The sequence below is a fragment of the Stegostoma tigrinum genome, chromosome 1 (genome assembly GCF_030684315.1).
Source record: "Stegostoma tigrinum isolate sSteTig4 chromosome 1, sSteTig4.hap1, whole genome shotgun sequence".
Lineage (NCBI taxonomy): Eukaryota > Metazoa > Chordata > Chondrichthyes > Orectolobiformes > Stegostomatidae > Stegostoma > Stegostoma tigrinum.
Window position 1 is genome coordinate 151344586 of NC_081354.1, and position 27719 is coordinate 151372304.

General features: G+C 39.4%; 1 protein-coding gene across 9 annotated transcripts in view; it reads right to left on the reverse strand.

Moving 5' to 3' along the window:
* Nucleotides 1-614: 614 nt before the first annotated feature.
* znf532 (zinc finger protein 532) overlaps nt 615-27719 on the reverse strand; it is a 178239-nt gene continuing 151134 nt past the window's right edge. For 8 of the 9 annotated variants that reach the window (XM_048534006.2, XM_048533999.2, XM_048533983.2 and 5 more), the window contains 3 exons: nt 23582-23694; nt 8385-8532; nt 615-4644 (listed from right to left, as the gene is read on the reverse strand). In XM_048534006.2, coding sequence (XP_048389963.2) covers nt 4129-4644; nt 8385-8532; nt 23582-23694 — 777 coding nt within the window. In that variant the 3' untranslated portion in view covers nt 615-4128. The remainder of the gene's footprint in view (nt 4645-8384; nt 8533-23581; nt 23695-27719) is intronic. The other variant, XM_048534034.2, reaches the window with a different exon arrangement.

Below are 27719 nucleotides of genomic sequence, written 5' to 3' on the forward strand. Positions count from 1 at the left end.
AAAAAGTACAAAATTTTTATTGGACTAAACAGACAAGATATAAAAGCCTCAAAAAATATGATGATGAGAAGCTTAAACTTGAATGAGGAGCAATTTACAACAGTGAAACAGAAGAGTCCTTTTTATCCTGTGTAATACTTTCTGCTCATTGCAGCCTTGTTGAAAATGTCGTTTATGTTACCTGCTGATAAAATGCTGAATCTATCCAGATTTAACCTCCTCAGAGAACCCAGTGATAATATAACCGATGCCATGGCATTGTCTATTGTCACTCTGGCCTGCTTGAGTTTCTTGCCAAGTTAGCTGCAAACATTTAATGGAAATGACCCTCCTGTTTGGCTGATATTTAAAAATACAACTCTCTTAAGGATAATCAAGTACATTTGAAGGGCCCAATACATAATTAGGGAGTCAATCAATTAAAACAAAATTCACATCAATTGCAAAGTAGAGCTCATTGCTATTATGTGAGGCCCAGAGCAGTCATCTGTTCACTAAAGCTGAAAAAGATCTGGAAGAACAATCAACAGTAACAACAAATAATGGAAATCGGATTTTTATCCGTGCTGTACTGGGAATGATAAGATAGAATAATCAATCCTGCACATAATCACTTCCCTGGCACAGTACTTCTTTATTTTAACAAAAATACATTGGAGAATACATTCCAGGCTGAATATCTGTATATTGCAGTAAAACATTTGAATTCTACAATTTATAACAATCAAAATACAAAAATATAACATTCACCTATTGTACACCAAATCCAACATGATAAAATCCAATTTAATAATTATTCTTGATTTTTTTTCTAAACAGGTTTCATGTGATCCATTCCGAACATCGTCTTTGCAGCACTCCATTTATAATGTCTGTGTACCAGCAAATCTGGTTTACTTTTAGTTCTAATAGAAAGGGTTCAGTATTTTTACAAGTTATCATGACAAAATGAAAGTTAAACTACAGAGAACCAGAATAACCAAATGTACAGGATAGCCAAACAACAAGGAGTCTGGCAGCTGCAGTTTCTTAAAAATAAAATACTAAAAATTCAGGTAAATTGGAATGTTGAGCAACACATGAAATGAAAAGGACATGATCAATGCTTTCCTGACTAATCTGCTTTGACAATCTTGGTGTGTTAATTCTGTTTGGAGAGGTTTGCACTGTAGATGAGAAATCTCTAGATCTTATACTTAAAAATATTGAATTTATCAAATTTAATTTTTCTTCTGGATGGTTCAAACTATTACATCACAATCTCTATTATTACTTTAGTTTTTGCCAATACTTATTTGGTTTTGTTTTAAACTCAGTGACACTTCCTTTATTTTCGACAACTGTGTGCTATTATCCCAACTTTGAGTAGTCTCTCCTAAAATATCAATGTGCTATTTCCATTTATCAGCATTTTGTGATTAATTAGTAATTCCAGACTTCTGACTAAAACTGCTAATTTAATGACTGTAAGTGCCACATAAAAGACCACTAGATTGAAATTATTTCACATTGGACTGTTAAAGGTGATAAAGCAAATGGATAATCCATCAATTCAGGTTCCGAACCCAGATTCGCCAGAGGTGAAGACAATTTACGCATACACTATACCCCAGTCCTTCTAATACCCTATCAAACCCAGGAGAAAAACAGTATTTGTGCCCAGCATGATGTGTATCGGTGTATTCTCTTTCATTTAAAAACACGTAATTGCATTCTATAAGGCAATTTGGCAATACAACAATACTCTTTAATCATTTCCTGGCTCTGCTACAGATAGTTATGGTGTAGCATGAAATCATTACTGTGTCTTTCTCTACTCTACCCTCACAGAACAGATAGTTCACAATAACCTCAGAAAATCTTGGAGAGAAAAAGAAGCTCTTTACCAGACAAAGGGTGGAACCATATTACTATCATAGGACTAGAGATGACCATCAAACTCACTTAGAATTGGGAAGAGTTATATCATCCTGTAGTAATTAAATCAAAAAGTGTTTACTGCAGGAAAACAATCTCGTCAGATTTCATAAAAATCTAATTAAATCAGCAGATACTGTCAAAATATTTTTCTATAATTACAGGAAAATGCCAAACTGTGCAAAATAAATCAAAATCATTAATACTAAAGAAAAAATTATCATCAGCCTCGTTTGGTTTCCTGTTGTCTGTCCTGTTTGATTCTTAAAGTGGAACTTGTTTTTAAAAAAAAGCAGCTTCACCGTGCCACGTAAAATGTTAAAGTTTACCAAGTAAAGATAGCAGAAGTATTTTCACCAGCTTTTAAAGCTTACTCTTACAAGATTCAAGTGTACACTGAAAACACCAGTCTTAACTTCAGTATTATCGGTCAGCCAATTTTCTCTTTGTTTTTCTTAGCCTTTAGTTGTGCAATTTTTAGAAGCTTTCATTATTGCTTATTTCTTCATCAATTTGAATATTATTAGCTGTATTTCTGAACTTTCGCCACTGGGTGACACCATTATACTGTAGGAGACATTAAAGCAATTTAGTACATTACGATAGCCTAAACCAAATGTGTCTAAGATTATATTTGCATTTAAGGGGCACCCGGGTGCTTCATATGGAATTTTGCAAGCCACATACAAAATACTTACATCAGTATTTTCTTTAGTGTCTGTTTTCTTACCCATTGGACTGGCAGTACAGTCTGGTACGGTGATTTTCAGGCTCGTCCATACAGTTCTCCGACAATCAAGCAGTAACAAACAGATTTTTAAAACCTCCAGTTTGATGTTGCCAATGGATTATTGTTTGGACATGCTTGACAGTTGCAATGTATCCACGGTATCAGAATTCCAAGATAAAACTTTCTTCTGGATGGCTGAAGCCAAGGTGATCGGTGCTGGACCTGTTTAGTTTGTAATGCCTGTGTAAACCCACCCATGACTTGATGAGGTGATTGAACTGGTATGAAATAAAATTATAGGCCACCAGGGATAACCAATGACCTTAGGCCAATTTGTCAGGAAGCATAAAGCCGCTCTACAAAATTTGCATGACTGCACTCAAATTTTATTACTTTTAATAAGTAGAATCCGAACCAGTGTGGCAGTCCAGTTCACAAGTGCCCAATTTCTGCATGACAGGCACCTAGTCATTGGTGCACAAACATGCACACACAAACATGCACATGAACAATCACACATGGACAGGCACCTAGTCATTGGTGCACAAACACGCGCACACAAACATGACAGGCACCTAGTCATTGGTGCACAAACATGCACACACAAACATGACAGGCACCTAGTCATTGGTGCACAAACACGCACACACAAACATGCTCATGAACAATCACACTTGGACAGGCACATGAGCACGCACTCGTGTAAATACACACAAGCATACACACTTACTAGCCACATTGCTAATTACTCTCAAAAGACCTTCATTGTTAACTGCAAGAAAACTAACACTCGTCAGCATTTTAAAAAACAAATATCAAGTTGCCCACAAACATTCATGGCTTTCAGACTTGGACACCAACACTAAACATTCCTCCTTGGGTTATTTTCCTGAAGCCTTTTGTTTTCCTTCAACGGACTGAATATTTGAACAACAAATCAATTTATCAAAGTACAGTGATGATACAATACATCCCTGTTTAATTTGGTCCATCAAAAACAAACTTCTAATTTAAAAAGACAATATTCAGATCAAGCAGCTTAAGATAAGTAAACAACATTTTAACAAAATCTGGTTAATTGAAATTCAATTCCCCTTTGTTTTTCTTTAAATAAATGCAATGAATATCATTAGTTTTGCAATGCTGAAGACAAATTCATGAAATGGTGACCAAAAATGAGCAAGGTTTGTGATGACAGAACTCTGTTATGCAGCATAAACATGAAGTAATTATGTATCATAACTGTACAAAAAAAAGTGTGCTCCTTCAAAGGTGTTGAGTTTTTCGTTTAATCAAATTAGAGCTTAGAAGTGATGCTGGACAACATATACAGTCTGTACAGGTGAGGTGTTACAGGGGTTTGTATGACATTCCAATAAAAACTGCAACAAGGGGGAGTTTGTCCCAATCAAAACAGTCCCTTCTGCATGAAGTCACCTCTACTGTTTGTTAACTAACTGTTACTTCAAGAGAGTTGCTCCTCATTTCTCTGATGTGCACAGGCGTTTGGATTTTATGAAAGCCATGCCGTGAGTCCGCATGTGTGTGTTCAAGGCTGCTTCAGTTTCAAATGTTTTGAAGCAAACTTTGCACTTTTTGTCCGTGAGCATCAACTCAGCCTGATTATCTTCCAGGCTCATTTTGCTGTCTGCTGCGTTCTCCTCCCTGGCCCCATTCTGCCTGGCAACTTGCTGGGCATTCTTCATCTTGTGGACAATGAACAAATGTCTGGTCAGAGACTGGAGAGAGGTATAACAGAGGCCACATTCCCTGCACTGGAAGGTAGAGCCATCAGTCTTGTGCTGGGGTAGGTGCTCTTGGAACTGAGTTACATTCTCTGTGGTGAAGCCACATACAGCACATTTGTTAAGTTTGATGACATTGATTTTCAGCTTCTTCAAAGGCTGGGTAATGGCTCCTCTGGGGGGAGGTCTAAGCTCCACTATTGCATCCTCCAACTTCCGCTTCGGTGGTAGCGGCATCTGCAGGAAACAAGACTTCAAGTAAAGTACATTTGATGAATCCAAAGGAAATTTCAATGGCATTGTATTTCTAACCATTATCTTGTCAGACCCCAACCGCATTTGCCATCTCTCAATACAAATTCAAAACATTGATATGGGCAATGATGGTGACCCAATCTAGCAGATTGATTGGAGAAGGTAGGACCACTTTCCTTGGAGAAAAGAAGGTTGAGACGAAATTTGATGGCTGTATTCAAGAACATGAAGGGTCTGGACAAAGCAGATAGGAAGAAATTGCTCCCATTACTGGAAGGATGGAGAACAATAGGACACAAATTTAAAGTAACTGGCAAAAAGAAGGAGTGGAACTTGAAAGTAAATGTTTTCAAACAGTGAATGGTTAATATCTGGAATGCACTTCCTGACTGTGTGATGGAGGCAGGTTCAATTATGAGGAAATTGGCTTATTATTTGGAAAGAAATAATGAGCAGAGTTGAAGAGAAAGCAGGGGAATGGCACAAGTTGAATCAATCACTCAGTGACGACACAGACAAGATGCAGTAAACAGCTTCCTTTTGATATGCAACAATTCTGTGATTATATGAAGACTATTTCTCAACCAGGGGATTTGATTAACATTAAATAGTGACAACATACTTCTAGTGACAACTAACTACTCGCTAAACTGAATTTGAAAGCAGTCCATGCTATTACTTATGTAAATAATGGTCTCAGAATTGCAAAACATGTATGCAATGTTTGCAACTAGCACACATTTTTTGCTGCCTCTTAATTTTTTTCAGAGTTTTCCATTGCAAGGAGGAATACCGCATTATGCTCAGTTGCTGGAAAATGGAATACTTGTTAACTCCATTCACCCAGTGTTTGTATCAAGTTTTTTTTATTCATTCGTGGAACATGAGTATCACTGGCTGGTCGGCAGTTATTGCCTGTCCTTAACTATACTTGAACTGAGTGACTTGCTAGGCCTTTTCAGAGGGCAGTTGAGAGTCAATCACATTGCTCTGGGTCTGGAATTACATGTAGATCAGACCAGGTGAGGATGGCAGATTTCCTTCTGAGGAAATGTGAGCCAGATGGGTTTTCCAACAATCAGTGATGGATTCCTGGTCATTAGTACATTCTTAATTTTGTTTTAATTATTGAATTCAAACCCAGATCCCCAGAACATTAGCTGAGTTGCTGTATTAATAGTCAATGACAATACCACCAGGCCATTGCTTTCCTTATTCTTCAGTGAAGTACACGGCAGGCTAGGTGACATTTCTCTCTTTGATGAGAATGTGTCCATGCATATGATACAGAATTGTTCTTTTGACCACCTGTTTGTTGCATGATTGATCTTTGAGAATTTCTTAAGATTGTCTTGAGAAGTGCAAGTTAGACAGTGTGAGAGTAAGGCAAAGAGTACAAGAAATAGATGCAGAAATATTTCACGTGGCCAGTCAAACCTGCTCCACTATTTAACACTTCTGTCTTTTTCTAACCAAACTGTTCTATGTTTTTACAAGGCACTGTTAAAGCTTCCTTAATGATAGATTCTAGCATTTTCACACCAACTGATGTTACATAAACTGGCTTGTAATTCATGGTAGTTTCTCTCTCCTTCCTTTCTGGTAGAGCATGGTACAGGCAGTTCCTGCAGGCTTCAGTATCTGTGCTAGCAGAGCAGAATCAGTTCGACAGTGTAACATTTGACATTATAGTTTTAATAAATCATAAAGTATAGAAGTAAACCAATCTCTCTGCTTACAACGCATCATCCTCCAACACTTCGGCCAACTACAATCCGACCCCACCACCCAAGACATTTTTCCATCCCCACCCTTGTCTGCTTTCCGGAGAGACCACTCTCTCCGTGACTCCCTTGTTCGCTCCACACTGCCCTCCAACCCCACCACACCCGGCACCTTCCCCTGCAACCACAGGAAATGCTACACTTGCACTCACACCTCCTCCCTCACCCCTATCCCAGGCCCCAAGATGACATTCCACATTAAGCAGAGGTTCACCTGCACATCTGCCAATGTGGTATACTGCATCCACTGTACCCGGTGCGGCTTCCTCTACATTGGGGAAACCAAGCGGAGGCTTGGGGACCGCTTTGCAGAACACCTCCGCTCGGTTCGCAACAAACAACTGCACCTCCTAGTCGCAAACCATTTCCACTCCCCCTCCCATTCTTTAGATGACATGTCCATCATGGGCCTCCTGCAGTGCCACAATGATGCCACCCGAAGGTTGCAGGAACAGCAACTCATATTCCGCTTGGGAACCCTGCAGCCTAATGTATCAATGTGGACTTCACCAGCTTCAAAATCTCCCCTTCCCCCACCGCATCCCTAAACCAGCCCAGTTCATCCCCTCCCCCCACTGCACCACACAACCAGCCCAGCTCTTCCCCTCCACCCACTGCATCCCAAAACCAGTCCAACCTGTCTCCGCCTCCCTAACCTGTTCTTCCTCTCACCCATCCCTTCCTCCCACCCCAAGCCGCACCCCCATCTCCTACCTACTAACCTCATCCCACCTCCTTGACCTGTCCATCTTCCCTGGACTGACCTATCCCTTCCCTACCTCCCCACCTATACTCTCTCCACCTATCTTCTTTTCTCTCCATCTTCGGTCCACCTCCCCCTCTCTCCCTATTTATTCCAGAACCCTCACCCCATTCCCCTCTCTGATGAAGGGTCTAGGCCTGAAATGTCAGCTTTTGTGCTCCTGAGATGCTGCTTGGCCTGCTGTGTTCATCCAGCCTCACATTTTGTTGTCTCTGCAATCAATTTTGCTTTTAGATGGAGTACAGGAACTGCAAATTTCTAAAGGCTTTCCTCTTTGCCTAAGCCATTGTTGTATAGATATAAACATTCAGCAATACAAGCTGAAGCTTGTGCAGGCCACAGAAAGCCATTCATTGTCATTCCCAACAGAATGTCCCAGACTTGTCAGGAAATCAGTGGGCGAAATAATGACCTTCCAGGCAGTTTTGTAACACCAATTAATGGCTCTTTAGTTCTGCAACTAAACCTGAAAGTTGGTTTCATCTGTTGAGGACTGAAGTCCATGTTTCTTCAAGCTGCCTTCAACTGTTGTTCCATAACCTGCAAGTACTGAAATATCCTGCAGTGCCCTTGCAAACACAGGCTCAGTCCTACGCACCCAAGTCCTAATGTCTGAAAGTCAGGGCCAGAATATTATTAGCTCTGAACTAGGTGGTTCAAGATCTGGTAATATGGTGACAGAAGGTGCCAGGAAGGGAGACTGCCCAGGCATATTACACAGTGGGTATCTCAATGGTGAGCTGCTCATCATGTGCCAACTATGCCAAATTGAGTGCTCAATTAATCGCCACCTGTCCCTCCACCATGAGCTTGTGTTCACTCTGTTCCTCTCCACAGACGTTGCCTGATTTGCTGAGTACTTGAGGCATTTTGTTAAAATTTCAGATGTCCCCCATGCCAACCACAGAATTTTACTTTTGTTGCAGGAATCTGAATGACACATGACAAACAGGAGGGAAATTGTTCCTGAAGATTGAAGCCTGTATTTCTAAAGTTTTTCTTGCCTCAAAATTATGGAACTTCAAGTAAGAAGCCAGGTTTGGAGACCAGACAAATCAAAATTCATAACATAATCTCACCCTTTCAGGGTTCATGACTTTTTAGTGACTGTTACAGGCAAGGATACATTGCAAACACTGCACATAAAGTTACCATAAGCAAATTATGAGTCCCAATACATTATTACGCACCTTGTTCTCTTCTTTCTTTAGGGATTCCATTATGGTCGTTGGCTCCGTCATCTGCGTCATATCAGGATTTTTAATACCATGCATGAGTCGAATGTGTTTCTCCAGCATAAACCTTTTGGTAAATGTACGTTTTGAGTCTGGGCAGTTCCTGAAAACAAAAGAGGCGAGGAAACATAAACAAAATGTATAGTGCAAGAACTTAACCAATGCCTCATTGCTGGAGTGTTCAATCTCTATACAGATAACAAACAAATTGTCCTCACTAACCAATGGAGACTTAGTGTAGTGAGTCAAATTTGATTTTTTGATCAGAATTAGCAGTTCTCAAGTAGGACCAGATAGAAATAATGCAATTCAGCTATCAAGGAATTTGCCTTGCTTCCTTTGGTGAGGAGTAGACTTCAAGACAATGTAACAAAATATTGAAGAGTATGAACAGGTTTAGCGAAATTTATAAAGACAAATTGTTTGCCATATGAAAAATACAAAAAACAGGAACACAACTTAAAAATCCTTAAAGTTGGAAGCAGACACTTTTTCATCTAAAGGGTAATAAAATAGTAGAATTAGTTATAAAAAAAGTTTAGATCAGGTCTTTCAAGAAACATTTTGATGTTTTCCTAACGAAGGGGGGAATGGAAGGATTTTTAAGAGATGAGATTGAGATCACTCAAAAATTCTACCATCTACATTACTCCACTGACCTTTTCTACCTTGTATGGTCTCACGACTTCTAAGGTCATTTCTGTATTAATCTTTCCCAGCCAAACAACATCACATCCCATCTCCCCTTCCAACCAATTTCAGTTCATTTAAATACTCACTACCTTTTCCTCATCAGCATAACTTATATCTCTTAACTCATGATTTCCTCTAACTTGATATGCATCCTGATATTGTTTATCCAATCATCTGCTATTAATTGTCCTGCCCCTACTTTCAAGCCCTTGATCCTTTTTAATTTTTCACCTCCATTCTTTCCACTTGCATGGTCTCATGTTCAAAGGTGACAGGTTTGTGTACAGTGAGCTCACAACCAGCTCTGTTGACCAATCCAGTTCTGCTTAATCATTTCAAAAGACTGCCTCCCTATTACTTCCTGCAAAACTTTACATTACTCCAGGACTGCACCTTATGAAAAGAATTACTGCAAATTCATCTTTTTCAACATTATCTATACTTACCAGTATCCATTCCCCAGTCTGATGGGTTAAGTATGAGAGCCTCAGGAAAATTTCTAGTTTTGAAAATTGAGGCTAATGAATAGCTCCCTCTTTTACAATTTCACAACTCACATTACAGCATTCCCCATTCATCCCAAATTCACACTGCCACTTTGTGCCCTCCTTTCCAATTCTCTCATCACCTTCTACTTGCCAAGTGCCTGGATAATATCATTAAGGTACCAATTCTGTCATTTCCTAGCCCTTAGTATATTTCCATGGGCTAGTGGCAGTATCCAACTGAGTTAGAAGGTAAATGGACATGAAGACATGATCTAGAGTAAAGATCAGTGTCGTATTATTTGGATGCTATCTTTCAGATGAGATGTTAAATTATGGATCCCTCTGCCTGAGTACACTATTCAGATTAAACGGATCTCCTACTTTCACAGCCGGCAACTACTCCTTGATCAAATCAAATGAATTGGCCACTTCTGTCACTATGCAACATAAATCCCAGTTGCCTTGATAAGTGCAATACAAATGATTCTCAAGAAGCTCTCCTTAAACCTACACCAAGTGTATTCACTTATCACTCCATTATTATTTCTGGGTGTGTCCTGCCAATCCAGCAGGACAAAGCCATCAGAGATCAGTAAGTGCATACTTTCACACACTTGCACAAACCACTTCTGTGATGCTGTGGTATGCTGTGGTGAATTCGCCTACCGAAGAATCCTAACATTTGTAACTTTTTCTTAGTTAAAAATTGTCCATAACTGAGGAGATAGGATGCCTCCAGGACAGCAACACCGCATTGGCAAAGCAAATTGCTCAGCTACAACATGAACCCAAAGGAAAGCAGCAGATTTTAATTTGGCATGTCTGCAATGGGCCAAATGATACGTACTGATCCCTAATAACTTTAAAGCAGAAAATATATAAAAAATGCCACCAGATGTATTGCTGCTTACTCATAAGAAGAAGTCCCTCTCTAGCCTATATACTATTTGGTCCCAGACTTCTGTCACTATTACTTCGTTGTCACTGGGTCAACTCGGAGTACTCCATTTCCAACAGCACTGAGATTTTACCTACAGCAGATGAATTGCAGTGGTTTAAAAAGCAGCCCAACACTACTTTCTCAAGATAAATTTGGATGGGCAACAAATGCTGTCCTTGCCGGTGACAATGAAAGAATAAAAGAAAATGAAAGAATTTGCCAACCTGTAGTGGGTTATTAAAACTTCAATTTTAAAATCCTCGTCCTTGTTTTCAAACTTCTCCTTACCATCGCACCTATCTCTACAACCTCCTCCAGATCTACAAGTATCCACCGAGTTCCTCCCATTCTGGCATATTTTGCATCACTACACAATTGTCAGTCATCCGTTCATCTGCCCTGACCCCAAGCTCAGCAATTCTCTCCTTTTAGCTCTCACGCCTCCTGTCAGAAACTGCTTAAAACTTACTTCTTTGACCAAGTTTTTTGATCATTTCTACAGATATCCCTTTCTGTGGCTTGGTGTTGAATTTTGTTTGAAATCGATAATGCTCTTATTAATTATCCTATTCCTTTATTAAAGGCATTATATAAATATAAGTTGCTTTGTTGAATTGCAAAGGTCCTATATGATCATTTGGAAATTTTCCGGAATGAACATCCTCCCAAACGAAAACTGTAACAGCAAAAGGTCAGACTGAAGAACTTACAGATTATTGCCAGAGAGATCTGGTTTGGATATAATTCACTTGGGAGTCTTTTGCTCAATTTGATTTACCGATGGACAGTGAAAAACTAATGGAAACCAGGAAGGGCTTTTTTATATTATTTCACAACCAAAATAGTTTAATCAGACAGGAATAGCCCATTCTTTAATGGAGCAATGGGAGATGTTTCTATGTCATGTTCAGCAAATGAAAGAATCATTCATAAGTAACCAGATCTTTCAGAAATACATTCATACATTAAAGCAAGTGCTCATTTCCTCTGCAAAATTTCCTTTTGCTACTGCAAAGATGATCTTGCGATTTTGCTCAGTATACTTCATGTGGATTGCTTGATAAGCTTTAAGCATAGTTGTATTATGTGCATTAGGTGAAAGATATTTGATTTGAATCAGTGTAATTTTAAGTGCAAGTATGCAAGCCTGACTGTGAGGTATACATGTGAAGGGAGGTCTTATTAAATTCAAGGTTTTCTTCTCAGTAACACAATTCCTCTCATGTGAAAGTGATTGCAATTATCAGAGATGGTTCTTCAGTTTGGAGCTGGATGGGTCAACAAGTCTTTGTGAACTGGCACCATGGCAATCAATAACATAAGGCTTTTTATGCTATGTCAATGATCAAAACAGCAGGAATGAAAGTGACTGAAGACAAAAAGGACAGTATACTTTTGTGACGAGAAATTATTCATTTTAACACTTTTTATCATTCAGTAATGAAAAGAAGAAACTTCTAAACCACTTCAAATGAGCAGACTGCAAATAAATAGGTGCATTACTTTTCCCTTTTTTTACTCTTCTATTACTGTCAACACTCTAGACTAATGCATTTGTATTAAATCCCAAAAACATGATCCACATTTCAGCATTATTGAATGTAATACAGGATAAAGTCTATACAGCAAACCAAACTAACTTTGCAAGATTGTGTACATTTGTAGTGAAGCAAAGGACTATGGCTATGCTTTGCCCATCGTTTTCTACGGTGATCAATTTTAATTTACTGTCACATTCTCAAACACACAAAGAGATGGTCAACAAATATTGGACTGACCAGTGACAGCCATGTCTGGATAGGTTTACGTGCAATATATAAGACTGCAGAATCAAAGTAGTGTATCAGTGCAGGCGGAGGTCATTTGGCTCATCATTTCTGTATGGGCTCTCCAACAGAGTACCACAACCCAATGGTATTCTCTTGAACTTTTTTCCCTATTATTTTATTTAAATAATTCCCCAAAGCCCTTTTGAATGTCTAAAATTGACCTGCTTCCCATACATTTCCTTGTTTTGCAAATCACTAAGTCTGTAGTCTCTTGATCCTTTTACCAGTGGGAATGGTTTCTTCTTATCTGTTCTACAGAGCACCCAACATGGTTTTGAAAACTGGTATCAAATTTTCTTTTAGCCTTCTTCCTGTGAAAGAGAAAAGTCCCAGTGTCTCCAACCTATCCTCATAGGTGGAGTTCCTTATCCTTGGATCAATTCTTGTAAATCCTTCTGCACTCTTTCCAATGTGTTCACATCGTTCCCATAGTGTGGTGCTTCGAAAGGTACACAAATTCCAGCTGAGTTCTAACTAGTATTTTATAAAAATTAAACATCAATCTCTATCTGTCCTGCAACCTTCAATATCTGGGCACATATACACCTTCTGCTTTGGACCTTTTTTACAATTGTATTCCTTATTTTATACTTTCTGTCCATGTTCTTCCTATCAAAATGCACCATTTACTTCTGTGCGTTGGACTTCACTTGCCATCTATCACCCACTCCAGCAACTTATTTATGTCCTTTTGACAGAGTATGCTGTCCTCCTTACAATGCTTCCAAATTTCCCATTACATGCAAACTTTGAAATTGTTCCATGTGCAGCAAAATCTAGATCACTCACTCACATCAGGATGAGCAAGGGTCCCAATTGCTAGCCCTGAAAACTCAATGACAAAGCTACCTTCAGCCTGAAAATAAAATCAATTTTTTTTTGCTTCTTAGCACTCAACCAGTTTTGTGTCCACATTGCTAATGTCCCTTTTATTGTATGAGCTACAACTTCCTTCATGAAATTGTTATGTGACATTGTAATGAGCGCCTTGTGCAAACTCTTGAAATTGAAAATTGATCCAGGGTGCCAGTAGTAACAAAACTGTAAAGTAACCTTCAGTGTATAGTCTCACAAAAGTCCATCAACTCTTTCAACTTTGATGGATTGTGGAACACTCTCCTCAATTTGTCACCATTTTCCGCCTGCTTTATGATCCATGTCAACAATGAAAACACCAACCCAACGCGAGTGAAAACTGGGGTGAAGCAGAATCAAGTGGCTAATTCTCACGTTCTTTGCTCTCATCTCCCTGCCTCAACTCACTCACTCAGCAGTTTCACTCAATAAGCAGCATGTCTCTCTAAGAGTGGCTCCCCAGTCAGTCAGGAATCCTCTTCCCCACTTGTCTTCTCAATAGGTGCTGTCCGTAATCTGCCAGGCCCCACCTCACTTACTCAACAGACCCTATTTCCAACAGGCCCTCCTTTCCCAACTTGCCAAATCTTGCAGAAATTTGGGCAAAGCTGCCCCTCTCATCCTTCTCCAGGTTTGGCTCCAAGAATGGTCAGCAACAGGATGTGCCCTTCACCTGAGGTAACTGATGGCAGCCACATCTAGGCTTATGTGAGGTTTCTTCAGGCCATGCTCCCAGCCTTGTCGCTATTGGAGACTTTCCAGGTTGATGCTCTCTCTCTGCCCAATTTTGACTGTGTTGGGAGGCAGCAGGTGGGGCAACGGAGTTTGGAAAAAGGTGAAAAAGGCAAAATTGCATTAAGCAAAAGTTGGGGTTTTGGCAGAAACTTTTCATCCCTCATGTAATCTGACAGAAATAGAAATGCATCTTCTCCAGCAACCCAGAAAACATACTGAAAATAGCTTTCATTTCTCCAGCACAAAATTGTTCTTATTTGGAGACAGATAGCATCCACTAGGCTTGTTCGATCACCAAATTTGTTTAGTGGGTCTGTGTCAACAGTCCTGCTATTTCTTCACCCCAGAGGTGAACAACGTTTATCGTGATGATTGAGTCATCAAATCTAATTAGTGTGATTGCTTTTTATGGCGGCAGAGGTCTAAAATGTTCGATGCCATCAGTGTTCTGTTGATGGAAACATGCTGACTTTAATGAGATTCTTCAGGACAATTATACTGTTGCTAAAATTTAGTGACAGCTCGGTGCCAGAAAAGAAACACGAAATTTGAAACCTGTGTCAGGTAGAAAATACAATCGAAAACCAAGAGGATTATGTAAGGTTTAGAGGGGAGGTGAAAAAGAAGCAAGAGGAATGATGAGAAGGGACTAGAGGCCCACTTAAAGCTGAATCCTAAATTCTTCACCAGGCACATCAATAGTAAAAGGTTGTCAAGAGGAGGTGTAGGGCTGTTTAGAGACTAAAAGGAGGCTTACACATGGAGGCAAGAGGTATATCTTATATGATAAATGTATATATTGCATCTGTCTCTACCAAAGTGGTAAATGCTACCCCTGCTTACAGAGGAAGCACCCTTGTCATTAATGGATTCAAAATTGATAAGGGGTGGAGGGAGTGGTGGATAGGCTATAAGTACCTAACGTTTCCTAGGCAGTTGGACTCGATGATACGCATCTGAAAAAATTGAAGCAAGTGAAAGTGGGAACTGCACTGCCAAGGGCCATCATCTTTTAGTCTTTGCCAGACTCACAGGAAGTGCCAGAGGACTGGAGAACTGTGGGCATGAAGACCCGTTCAAAAAATGTTGTAAAGTTAAGCCCAGCAATTCTGCATCCTGACCTGGATACCTCAGCTCCATCACTAATGCCGTTTTTAAATGTAAATGGTTGCATTGAGTAAGGAGGTCAGCTTTAGAAAGGAGGAGCTGCCCTAGCCAGTGCCAGAGGCAAAGAGCAGGCATTAACCACAATGGAGGATTCTGTCTTGTTGACATTACAGAGTGTCATGAATGCAGCCTAGTCCATCAGCATAACCAGCCATCCTTCCATTGATTCTGTCTATACCCCCTTCCCACTGCCTCGGGAAAGCAGCCAATATAATCAAAAAGCCCTCCCTCTTTCTTTGGGGAGAAGATGCAAAAGTTTGAAAATACGTATCAACAGATTTAAGAACAGCTTCTTCCCCACTGTTATCAGACTTGTAGAGCAGAGAACAGTACAGCACAGGAACGGGCTCCTCGATCCATGATGTTGTGTCAAACATGCCGCCAAATTAAACTATTCCCTTCTGCCTACCCTTGGTCCATATTCTTCTATTGCTTGCATAGTCAAGTGCTTATCTAAAAGTCCCTTACACGCTCAAATTGTAATTGCCTCCACTGCCACACTGGCAGTGCATTCCAGACTCCTACAACTCTCTGTGCAAAAAACTCACCCCTCACACCTCTTTTGAACTTTCCTCCTCTCAACTTAAACGCCTGCCCCCTTGTATTGGACACTTCAACTCTGGCAAAAAGATACTGATTGTGAACCCTATCTATGCATTTCAGAATAAACAGATCTCTGATCTTTACAGGTGACCTTCCTCTGCACCTTCTCTGTAGTTGTGACACTGGATTCTTCATTCTGTTTTATTACCCTGATGTGCTTATGTCAGATATGATTTGTCTGGATAGCATGCAAAACCAGACTTTTCACTGTAGCTCAGTACATGTGACAAAAATAAATCAAATCAAATAAGTGAAATCACAGCAGGCAGTTGATCAGAAAGCCTTGGCAATGCCAATACAGAAACAGATATAGTGCTGAGCTCAGCACTAGTTGACCAATGAAAATTCAGTCTTCCATACTGTCAAATGTCTCCATAATGAATCAGACAAATGGGCATTGATATGAAGATTGTTTGGGTTCACTCAAAGAAAATTTAGCAATCACATTCTTCATCAGAAACGTTTCTTAGCAAGCTTCTTCCAGAGCTTAATAATATATTAATTTTATGCAAGTTGATTTCCTGTTCCCTTACTTTTGCAGGACTCTAGAAAATTCCAAATTTCTCCTCGCGAAAGCTCAGGTATCATCTGGGACAGCAATTTTTGCAGATTGTAGTTTCAGTCGAGTAAGGAGAATGAACGTTAGTCTTGCATTATTGTCACCTCAAAATCCAAGCTAACATTCAAGATAATTTATATTGGCACTGCATTGCTCATTGGGGTGCATTAAAACCAAAAATAAATAACCACCCAATTCAAAATCACTTCAGACTAATCTCCGCTCGCCCTTCAATGTATTGTCTGGGGAGATGCACAAAGTATATTTTTGCTGTTTCTTGAGATGGATTGAAAAAGACAAATAAAAGACAGTTCACCCTATGCCAGTCCTACTCGATACACAGCCATACTTCGCGGCAATGTCTATCCAACCCGTTCTGATTCTGACAATTCTACCTGGCTGTTCTGCTGAACAGGCATCACATTAACCTTGCTCATCTCTACACAGATACTGTGTGACCTGCTGAATATTTCCAGCATTTTGTGTTTTCATTTCTGATCTGCCATTTGGGTTGAAAGTGACAACAACATTGAGGAAAGAATAGGCAAAGATAAATTCATAGTTAAACAGTTGCATAACCACAAATGTGCTCAGGGCTTAGGATACTACAGGAGAAATGCGGTCCAAATCTCACATGAACTCAAAAGATTGAATTTAACACCATCTTTCATTTATTCATTACGTAGAAGCATGATAAACAAGATATATCCAAAATATACATATAGAATATAGTATGAAAAACTGACAGCCAGTGTTCCACAGCTTTGAAATGGTCAGCCTTGTAATAAGCACTGAGAATCGGGTAATGAGCAGTGCACATTCCTCTACTGTCAGGTATTGATAGTTCATCCTCTCACTGACAGCGCCAAATGTCAAAATGCAGACTTCTGATAAATAACAAACTTCATAAAGTGGGAAATGGATCATGGCTGGAATGTTGTGCGAAACTAAATTACCTGTATGTAATGATTTTATTCTCAAACAGAACTGATTTGAAAGACAACTCAACCAATCTTGTGCAATTATACAGGCACACTCATTCTGAAGGCTTGCTTTATAGAGCTGGCTATTCAGTAGTATCTAAAGAATATGAGTACTGAGGCATTGTGCACTGGAGCAGAAGGCATAGAGGTGAATTTGTAGAGGTTTATAAAATTATGAAGCAAAGAACAAGCAGGGAAAATCTATTTTTTTCTGCTGTTTCTAGTAACTGACTTACGGATTAAAGGAAAAGTTGATAATTACTTTAAGTAGGCAAAGATGCAGGGCTTGGGATGTTCCAACAAATGACCAATGAGATGCAAAGCCTTCTCACATTGCAAATTTCTGTGATATTGTTGTTAATTGATAAATATGGAGAGGGGACAATGGTCAGGAGAAGAGTTCCTTGTTTGTCTGCAGCCTTTGACATGTTTGGCTGCATCATACTCATCCAAAGTGGCTCGGCTGCCATCCAGCTGAATGGGACTGTGCTTTGTGCTCACTTCATCCCATTCTAACTGAGTCATTTCCCAGCATTTCCCTGCAATGGCTTCTCTTCCCATTCCTACATTATTACTCCAGTATCTCCCAAGGATCTATCCCTGGCCACCCTCCTATTTTTCATTTACATACTGAGCCTCAGTGATATAATCTGAAATCATGTCCATAAAATCATAACATTTGGAGCAGACTTAGGTCATTCAGCCCATCAAGTCTGCTTCACCATTCCAACATGGCTGATATATTTCTCATCTCCATTCTCTAACCTTCTCCCTGTAACCCTTGATCTCCTTACTAATCAAGAACCTATCAATCTCTGTCTTAAAGGCACTTAATGATGAGGCGCCCACTGCCTTCTGCAGCAATCAGCTCCCCACATTAACCACCCTCTGGCTAAAGAAATTATCCCTCATTTCAGTTCTAAAGGGTCAGGCCTTCACAAATTTTACAATATTCTCAATAGAAAGGATATGCACTGTTTTTCTTTTACAGTAAATTTTTGATTATCTACAGAGAGAAAAAAACAGACTTAACATTTTGACTCTAGTCTGATTTCTGAACTTAACTGACGTGGCAAAGTTTGTAATGTGAATACACTTTTAATGGACTTAAATATGTTCTTTTTCAGGTTAAGTTATGGGCAGAGTGGAGAATCTTCCTCATTTCAATATATATTATGTTTGGATTTAAAGGCCAGAAAGTCTCCTTTCCAGATTTCCATATCAAATGTATGTACTTTATGGTCCCTAGATACCCTGACCATTACATTATTTAACTATTTATATTTAACATCCAAGAACTATTATCATTTAAGTTCATGGGTCTGAAGGGGGTAATACACATATTAAATTGTTTGTGGTTGAAGACAAGGGGGTTCTTTAGGCTTCAGGAGAAGCAGTGGATAAGCCATGATCCTAATGAAAAGTAGAGTAGGCTTGAGGGGCTAAACAGCCTACTTCTGCTCCTATTCTACATAGTTAGTATATATAGTTCCCCAAAGTCCTAGTAATTATGCCTGGCCAAATTTATTTATTGCCACCATACAAAAGAATTCTTGTTCTCCAGGCTGTGTTGAGCACAAAACATTAGACATGCCTAAGATGAAGCAAAGATAAAGAAGGATTGACAGCAAAGAACTTCCTTAAACAGTACTATATTCTGGTAGAGATAGCAACTACCACAAAGTACCAGAAATGGTCATTTGTGAAAATATTACAACAATAACAGGGTTCTTCATTGTTGAAGAAGTACCACATTAACCCAGAAAACCCTGCATGATACGATGCAGAAACATTTCCAGTTACTGTCACTTGTTTTTCTCCTACCCCAATTTGTCTCTGTATGAATGAAGACTGGCCATTTTTATGGTTTTGTTACTCCTCCATATTTTTGTGTTTATTTTTAATTCATTAACAGGGTCAGGGTTAGATTTGTCTCCCCTTCTGTCTCCTTCTTCCGTTTAGGTTATGCTGACATCACAGGCTAACGTTTGTGTTCTGCCAACATTTATATGGTTAGCACGATCTAAACCAGCCATGACCCGTTGATATGGTAGTTCCAATAATGAAAAAGATATAAATGGAAGTGACCTAAATCTAGATCTTGAAGATTTCAAATGATGAGTACATTAGTAATTCTTTTTCCAGCTTGTTCCACTGTGCAATTGTCTTTCAAAAGAAAGATTATTCACATTTGTCTTGGAGACAAACCATCCTTGTAGCATCTGTGGATGGTTACCTTATGTTTCGTCATTGCTGGAGGGCATCAGGTATTGGTTTCTGTCAATTTTCACCATTCTACATTTTACAGAAGACAGTCAGTCAACTGTTCTACCTGCTTTGACATAGTGATTCCCATTCCAAACCTTTGATAAAGGATGTGGCTCTAGTGTATATCTCCATACTGATTGCTACAGAATCGGGCAGTAGCTCTTTGCACTGCTTCATTCTTGTTTACATTGCTTGATCACCTTGTGGTGAACTGATGTGTTTTTGAATTTTCTCTAACGTGTAAACCACCCTATTATCTGTGAACAGCCAAACCATTTTTTTTAAACTCAATGGGAAGGTCAAGAATATATGTATATCAAGAAGTGCAAAGGTCCCAACATCCATCTCTAATTCCAAGATGGCCTGGAGAGATCATCTCTAAGAAAAGGATAATTGCTCATCACAAACCACACTCTGTCTTCTGTAAATGCAAAAGTACCAGATCCAATTTATAAACATAGGAGCTGAAATACGTCACTAAACTCCTCGAACCTGCTCCAACATTATAGATGATGGTTGATTATCTACCTGTAAGCAATTTTCCTTTGTTGTCCCATACCTCTGACTTTCATCAATGTTTTGAAACTCTAGATGTCCATGTTGAACATTCACAATGACTGAGAAATTTAACGATGCTTTTCACTTTTTATAGTCACAAAATTTGAACAAGAACTTTCATTCCTACTCGTGGTCTGACATAAGCTTCAATAGAATAATAATGATAACACTATGTGGAGCTGGAGGAACACAGGAGGCCAGGCAACATCAGAGGAGCAGGAAAGTTGAAGTTTCGTGTTGGGATTCTTCTTCGGAAAAAAGGCTGAAGTAGGGTCCTGACCTGAAACATCAACTTTCCCACTCCTCTGATGTTGCCTGGCCTGCTGTGTTCCTCCAGTTCCACACGGTGTTATCTCTGAATCCAGCATCGACAGTTCTTACTATCTCTGATCCAATAATAATAGCCTTTTTATTCCTTAGCTTCAACCAAACAGACTCAACATTTGCACAATTCCCAACTGTTCTAGTGTTATGATGAAAAAGCTTCTTAGTATTGCCAAGTGTCCTTCCATTTAATCATTTCATTCTTCTTAAATATTTTATAATGAGGAACCTTTAACTCTCAGCCCTGCCTCAAGCTAAAACACATCTCTGTTAAAGCTACTGCATTATACCCCATCAATAATAATTTCCTTGCAATACTTTCCGCATTATTAGATTGCACTATTTGATTGCTTTCCTGATTTTCTCTTTTCTTTCCCATATCCATTTGCTATCCTTCCTGCTGCTTCACGTAATCTTCCCTCCAATCTCATTTTACTCAAAAACTTCGTATCATTCGAAATATATAGCCATTCATTACAGATGTGCAAAATGCACTGGATCATTTTCATTCTCAAACTGTACTATAATTATATCAAAAGAATGTGCTAAGAACATTTGGTATTGTCTGAAATTGTTACAATAACTAAAAATGATAGGAGTCATTGCAGATAAATAATTCATCAAAATCCCTATCAGTTGACTCTTAAAGTGTCTATACAACAGTGTATTTATTATTTATGGATAATTGAAATCAATTACTTGAGTTCTCCATGACCAATAAATCAAAACAGTAAGCCAAAAAAGAAACAAAGGGACAACACAAAATGTGGGCATGCAATATTAGGGGAAGCATTTTACATTGAATTATACACAATGCTCATGTTCTTACTAGCAGTTGGGCTCTAGCCCAAATGCTTGCTTCATATTGACACCAAATAGGCATCTTAATGAATTGGACTGTTGGTCATATGAATGGAAACCAACATTTACGTATGCTATGACAAAGGGCAATTATCATTTCATTATCATGAGAAGCCATCAAATTCTTCTGTCTAATGCAAAAGAAAGGGATGGTGGTGTCGGGTTAATTTAACGAGAACAGTGTTCCAGAGTCCCTGGAAAGTGTTCAGGGGCAATGTGTTTGAAGCTCACCATTGAGGCTAGTGGAGATCAAAATTAATTTAACAAAATCTGGAGGTGACAGCTAGCCTCAGTAGTGGTGCCCATGAAACAATCATTGATTGCAAAAATCTATCTGGTTCACTAATGTCCTTTTGAAATTGCTATTCTTGCAGGGTCTGGCCTATTCGTGAACTCACACACATGGCAATACAATTAACTCTGTGAGACACTGGGTTCAAGAGCAGTAGGCCAGTAATGTCCTCAACCCATTGAAGAAAAAGGGGAAAAAAAAATCACTGAGTTGCTGTTAAGATCAAGCTAAAAGCAATCAATATACTTCTGATATGAGTAGCACACTACTTCAAGTAATAAAACTGTCTCCGTCCATGAAAGAAAAATATAATCTTTCATAGAATGTAGTCCTTTGCACAGATCTTTATAATGAGGCTTTTCAATGCCCTCAAATGATTTAATTACTTACATGGGCAACATAATTCTTGGTTCCAGAAACTGACTGAAAAATATGTACACAATGTATACTGAGACATTTTTCAATAAAATACTGTCAATCAAGTTCAAACCCACAGTAGGAGATGTCCATATTCCACGCTAAACTTTACTATTCTAGGATTTTTAGGCTAAAAGTGACTCACTTATCTGATTCCCAGACTTTTTATTCTTTTCACTATTAGAAACAACAGGTTTTCTAAGACTTTCGAGATTGATTTTTTTACATCAGTCGATTGCAGAGCAATGACAGGCAGCTCCTGCTCAGAGCTGGTTTCCTTTCCATCTGATATCCATTTTATTGCAAGACCCAGCTGAAAGGAGAATAGAATGTCAATCTTCTGCACTTCTGTTAACTGAAGTTGTCCTGCCTTCTTTTCTCTGAAATTGCTACAAACGCCCCAGGAAACCAGGGTTTAAACATTTTAATAGATTGCACTCTGTGCATATCTATGGCTTCTCACTGGAATTTTAAGCAGGAAAAAGATAATTTAGCACTGACCCAGCCAGGTTCTTAAAGGTTGCAGTGCAGTACTCTACAGGTTACCAGTGGCCAGACAACTTTCTGACCCTATCCAAATATATGTCAACAGCACCAGTACTTCTCAAATACTTGATACACAAGTTAACTTTAACTGCACATCCTCGTGAGTTCCAGATGGCTACTTCTGTCTAATGGCCAACTTCCCACTGCTGCTAATTCCACCTCAAGATGCTTGTCCAATGTCTACTACTTTGCATCGCACCTGTCACAGTTACAGACATAAAGGCAGATAAAAATTGGAAAGAAGTAAAGGGTTAAAAAGTCAGAGAAAGGCTGAAACAAGGTGGGATGGGAAAGGAGAAGGAATGGGAAAAAGGAGTATACAGCAATAGACTCTCACCCTCCTTACAAATATTACTTGTATCTTTCCACTTCAAATCGGCACTCATGGGATTTCAGTCAAAAAAACCCCTCCCCATTATTTCCTTTTGTTCATCACCACTCACATTCCCCCTGATCTACTTTCTGCTGGATCCATCTCTGGTGGAAAATCATTAAAATTGCATTCTTGAACTCTGTAATACTTAACCTACGGCTCCTCTTTCATCACTTCTCCTCAACTTCAACAAACATTCCAGTTTCCAATCTCATACAATTTCCCTACTGCAAACCCATCTGTGCGCCATCAAACATATGAAACGTAAACTGGAATTCACCACACACAAATAAATACTGCAACATTTCTACTGGATTTTCTCTGCTCTAAATAGCAGTCAACTACTCTGGGGTCATTACAGAGAGTAAAACTAAACCAAGCGCTCCTTTTTTTTTCTTTTTTGCACGTTCTGTAGAAGTCATATACAACTCAAACTCTATCTCTATCTTTCACTCTCCACAGATTTTGCCAGACCTGCTGACATTCTCTAGCATTTTCTATTTTTAGCCTTTTTCTCTTCTATCTGAGATCGGCATTAGCTATTCTCTCCTGCTTCCTCTACCCTCAACTGAGTGAGCTGATAAACTCTTGGATTTCTTCACCTCCATGATAGGCACCATCTGTTCACTGCAAAAGGGTTCCACTTAACAACCGTACTTACCAGCATGTGTATACTTTTCTGATGCCTTTATGCTTGATGCGATTGTGCCGGCAGAGACTATGCGAAGAGCTGAAGGATTTCTCACATTGACGGCATGGGTGCTTCTTCATTTGCTGTAATCAAAAGGAAACATCATATCATCACTACTGATCTTCACCTTGAAACTAGCAAGAACCAAACTAATCTTTTGAACAATGCATTTTCTTATCAAAGAAAGAGCAACTATTCAACAGAATAAACATGTACTTTAAGGTTGCAATGGTGATTGAGAAAGAACAATAATCAGAATTCCATGTATTTAAACAAACCTCTAGTAACTGTCTAGTAACTTTACGCCTTGTATATTCACTGCAGTGAAGGATGCATCAGAAATAAAAACAAAAAAATGCTGAACAAACACTGCAGCCTCTACAGTGAGTGAAACTAAGGCTTTAGCCTGATACAACTCTTCTTTCAAAGAAGTCAGAAGAAGTTATATCGGACTTGAAACTTTATTTCTGCTTCTTCTTTCACAAATGCTGCCAGACCTGTTGAGTTTCTCCAGTACTTTCAGTTTTTATATCCACGGTACTTTGTTTTCCATGACAGAAAACATCTGTTGTTTTCAAACTCCAAATACTAGGTGTTAATATTTTTAACACCTTTAACCTTCCCAAAACACTGTTTCTTCACCTTCATTAAATTATGTTTTAGCTGCATGCAATTTCCTGACTGACACAATGTGCTCTAAGGTCTTGGTTACTGGCACTTGCAGATCTATTGAATGGCTTCTCAAAACAAGGCCTTCATCCAACAACATACATTCTAGAATTTCCCATTAGCTTTGCCAAACCAAAATACAAGCTTTCCATGTTGCATTATTCAAAAAAGAAATATGTTTCAACAGTTTTAAACTATTTACATAAACATTTACACACACCTTACTACGTAATTAACTAATTTGTAATCACCAAGATGAAGTAAAGCTCAGGATTTTTAAATGTTATATTGATTGTTTTATATAAAAATACTATATACATATTTTACTTTGTTAAAACCAGGCCTTGAGGGAGCCGTTTAGTAGTTGTTTCAAAGATATTCTTTCTCCTTTAAGAGTTTTGGTAAAACAATGCAGAAAATAAATCCCTCGATGTACGAGAGTTCAACATCAGCATTTTAAACTTGAATACAGAATAATTAATATGTTCCAGGTTTTATATCAGAGTTATACTTAAGAACATAAGAACTAGGAGCAGGAGTAGGCCATCTGGCCCCTCAAGCCTGCCCTGCCATTTAATAAGATCATGGCTGATCTTTTTGAGACTCAGCTCCACTTACCCGCCCGCTCACCATTACCTTAATTCCTTTACTGTTCAAAAATTTAACTAGCCTTGCCTTAAAAACATTCAGCGAGGTATCTTCAACCGCTTCACTAGGCAGAGAATTCCACAGATTCACAACCCTTTGGGTGAAGAAGTTCTGCCTGACCTCAGTCCTACAGCTGCTTCCCTTTATTTTGAGGCGATGCCGTCCAGTCCTAGAGTCATCTGCTAGTGGAAACAACTTCCCTGTCTCCACCGTGTCTATTCCCTTCATAATCATATATGTTTCTATAAGGTCTCCCCCCATTCTTCTGAATTCCAATGAGTATAATCCCAGCCTACTCAGTCTCTCCTCATAATCCAACCCTCTCAACTCTGGAATCAACCAAGTGAATCTCCTCTGCACCCGCTTTGCTGCTAGTATATCTCTTTTCAAGGAAGGAGAAATAAAACTGTGCACAGTACTCCAGGTATGGCCTCACCAGGACCCTATACAGCTGCAGCATAGCCTCGCTGTTTTTAGACTTCATCCCTCTAGCAACGGAAGACAAAATTCGATTTGCTTTTTTAACTACCTGCTGCACCTGCAATCCTACTTTTACCGATTCATAAACTTGCTTACTGATGGAACAAAATTAATAAAGTATTGAAAAGTGTGCCAGTGACGTTAATATGACTGCAACAAAACCACATACACATACTAGGGTAGAAGTTCATTCAAGTAGTGCTGTTCATGGATTTTGCTTGATTCACCAAAACAAGCATCATACAAGCCATGGACTGTGCTGTGTTCCTCACTGAACAAAGCCTTTTCTGGGCTCATGGCTGTGTCAGCCCTCAAGAAATCTCAGAGGTCTAGCAGTACTATACTATCAAATTCCTGCCTGCAGTGCCTGGAAATTCACAGGTTAAATTTCTTGTTTCAGCTGCGAAAAGAGATGATGTTTGTGAAGGAAGAGCAAAGAAGGTTGGGATGTGGGAACAGATCCCAGATCACCCAACATTGCTACACACAATTGCAATGCTAGTGACCAACTGCAGAATGGCATTAGCAGAAATCTGACAGCAAACTACTTTCTCGGTAGGATAGTGTGAGATGTACAGTTTAAAGAATAAAAATGCAATGCTCTTTTTTATAACAAATACATGAGGTGGAAACTTTCTACCCACTGAACGGTATGACCAACAGCAAATTATGTGGGAAAACATGTAAGAACAGAATAGGAGATTCCCCATGTTGAGAAAAGATGTCCTTTTTGCCACTCAAGAATTTAGCAGTGAAATAAGATAGGGGAAGTCAGGGTCAGGAATTCCATATTATTGTCTTCCAGGGGTAAGCCACAGATGGCCCTGCAGACGCAGTGCAACCCACCCAGGAATGAGAGAAAATAGGTCAGGGAGCAGCATAGATATCAATTGGGGCCTAATTACTTTTCCATCAAGGTTGTCATTCTAAGTTGCTCAGAGGTTTGGGCCTTGGTCAGTCCTGGGTATATATTTATCAAAAGTCAAGGTGGATTATTAGAGATCAGTGCTGTGGTGGGCAAATCAGTTGTGAAGATTGGAAACAGCGACCTGGGATGTTGTGGAACAATAACTGTGCTGAGAGACAACTCAACATACATTGGTAAGAGACAATAAAGCTTTGGGGATATGGCTTATTTCAGGATTTGGTACGGGGGTCACTGATAGTCACCACCAACCTGACTTTAACCAGGGGCAATGCTTCACAGTGTTTGACGTGGTTAAACTGTAGATAGACTAGGCTCAGGGGAGTAATGTTGAGAGTTGAGACTTAAATAAAAACGTTGGAATATTTGGCAGCTCAGAACTTATGGCGTTAATAAAGAGTGCAAGGCAGAAAGGAACACAGATCTTGGGCACTGGGGGTAGGATCACTTAGATTAACACACTGAGTCTCAAGTCACTTTGTGAAGCGTGACCTGTGTTTCCTTCTGCTCTCATCCAAATTGCAAACATATAATGAAATAAAAAGTGGTCGTCATTATAAGCAAGGTGGACAGAGTATACAGCGCCTTTTATGTGGATAATTGGAGCACATTCTAGGAAAGGTGGGACCTGTACAGTAAGGACAGTTTGCAACTGAACCAGAAGGGCACAAATATCCTGGGAGGGAGGTTTGCTTGAGCTGTACGAGATGGTTTAAACTAGATTGGTAGGGGGTGGGGAACTGGATTTGTAATTCAGAGGATGAGGTATTCGGCCTTCCAACAGACACAACAGGCAGTGAGATTGTTAATAAAGAAATGAGGTCGATGGAGCGTAATTGCAGACACCAAGATGGTTTGAGATGTGCGTACTTCAAAGCTAGAAGTATCAGAAATAAAGCGGATGAACTTAGAGCATGGGTCGGTACATGGAACTACGATGCTGTGGCCATTACAGAAACTTAGGTAACTCAGGGGGAGGAATGGTTGTTGGAAATTCCGGGATTTAGATGCTTTAAAAGAAATAGGGAGGGTGGAAAAAGAGGTGGGGGAGTAACATTGCTAGTCAGGGCAAGAAAGGCAGTTCGAGAATAATATGTCTACAGAGGCAGTTGGTGTTGAGGAACAAGAAAGGAACAGTCACTTTGTTGTTTTTTTTTTATACAGACTCCCCAATAGTTGCAGAGAAGTGGAGGAGCAGATTGGGAGGCAGATAGTGGAAAGGTGCAGAAATCACAGGGTTGTAGTCATGGGTGACCTCAACTTTCCAAAAATTGATTGGAGGCTTTTTAGTTGTAATAGTTTAGGTGGAGCGGATTTTGTCCAATGCGTTCAGGAAAGATTCCTGACACAGTACATAGATAGACCAACACGAGGAGAGGTCACTTT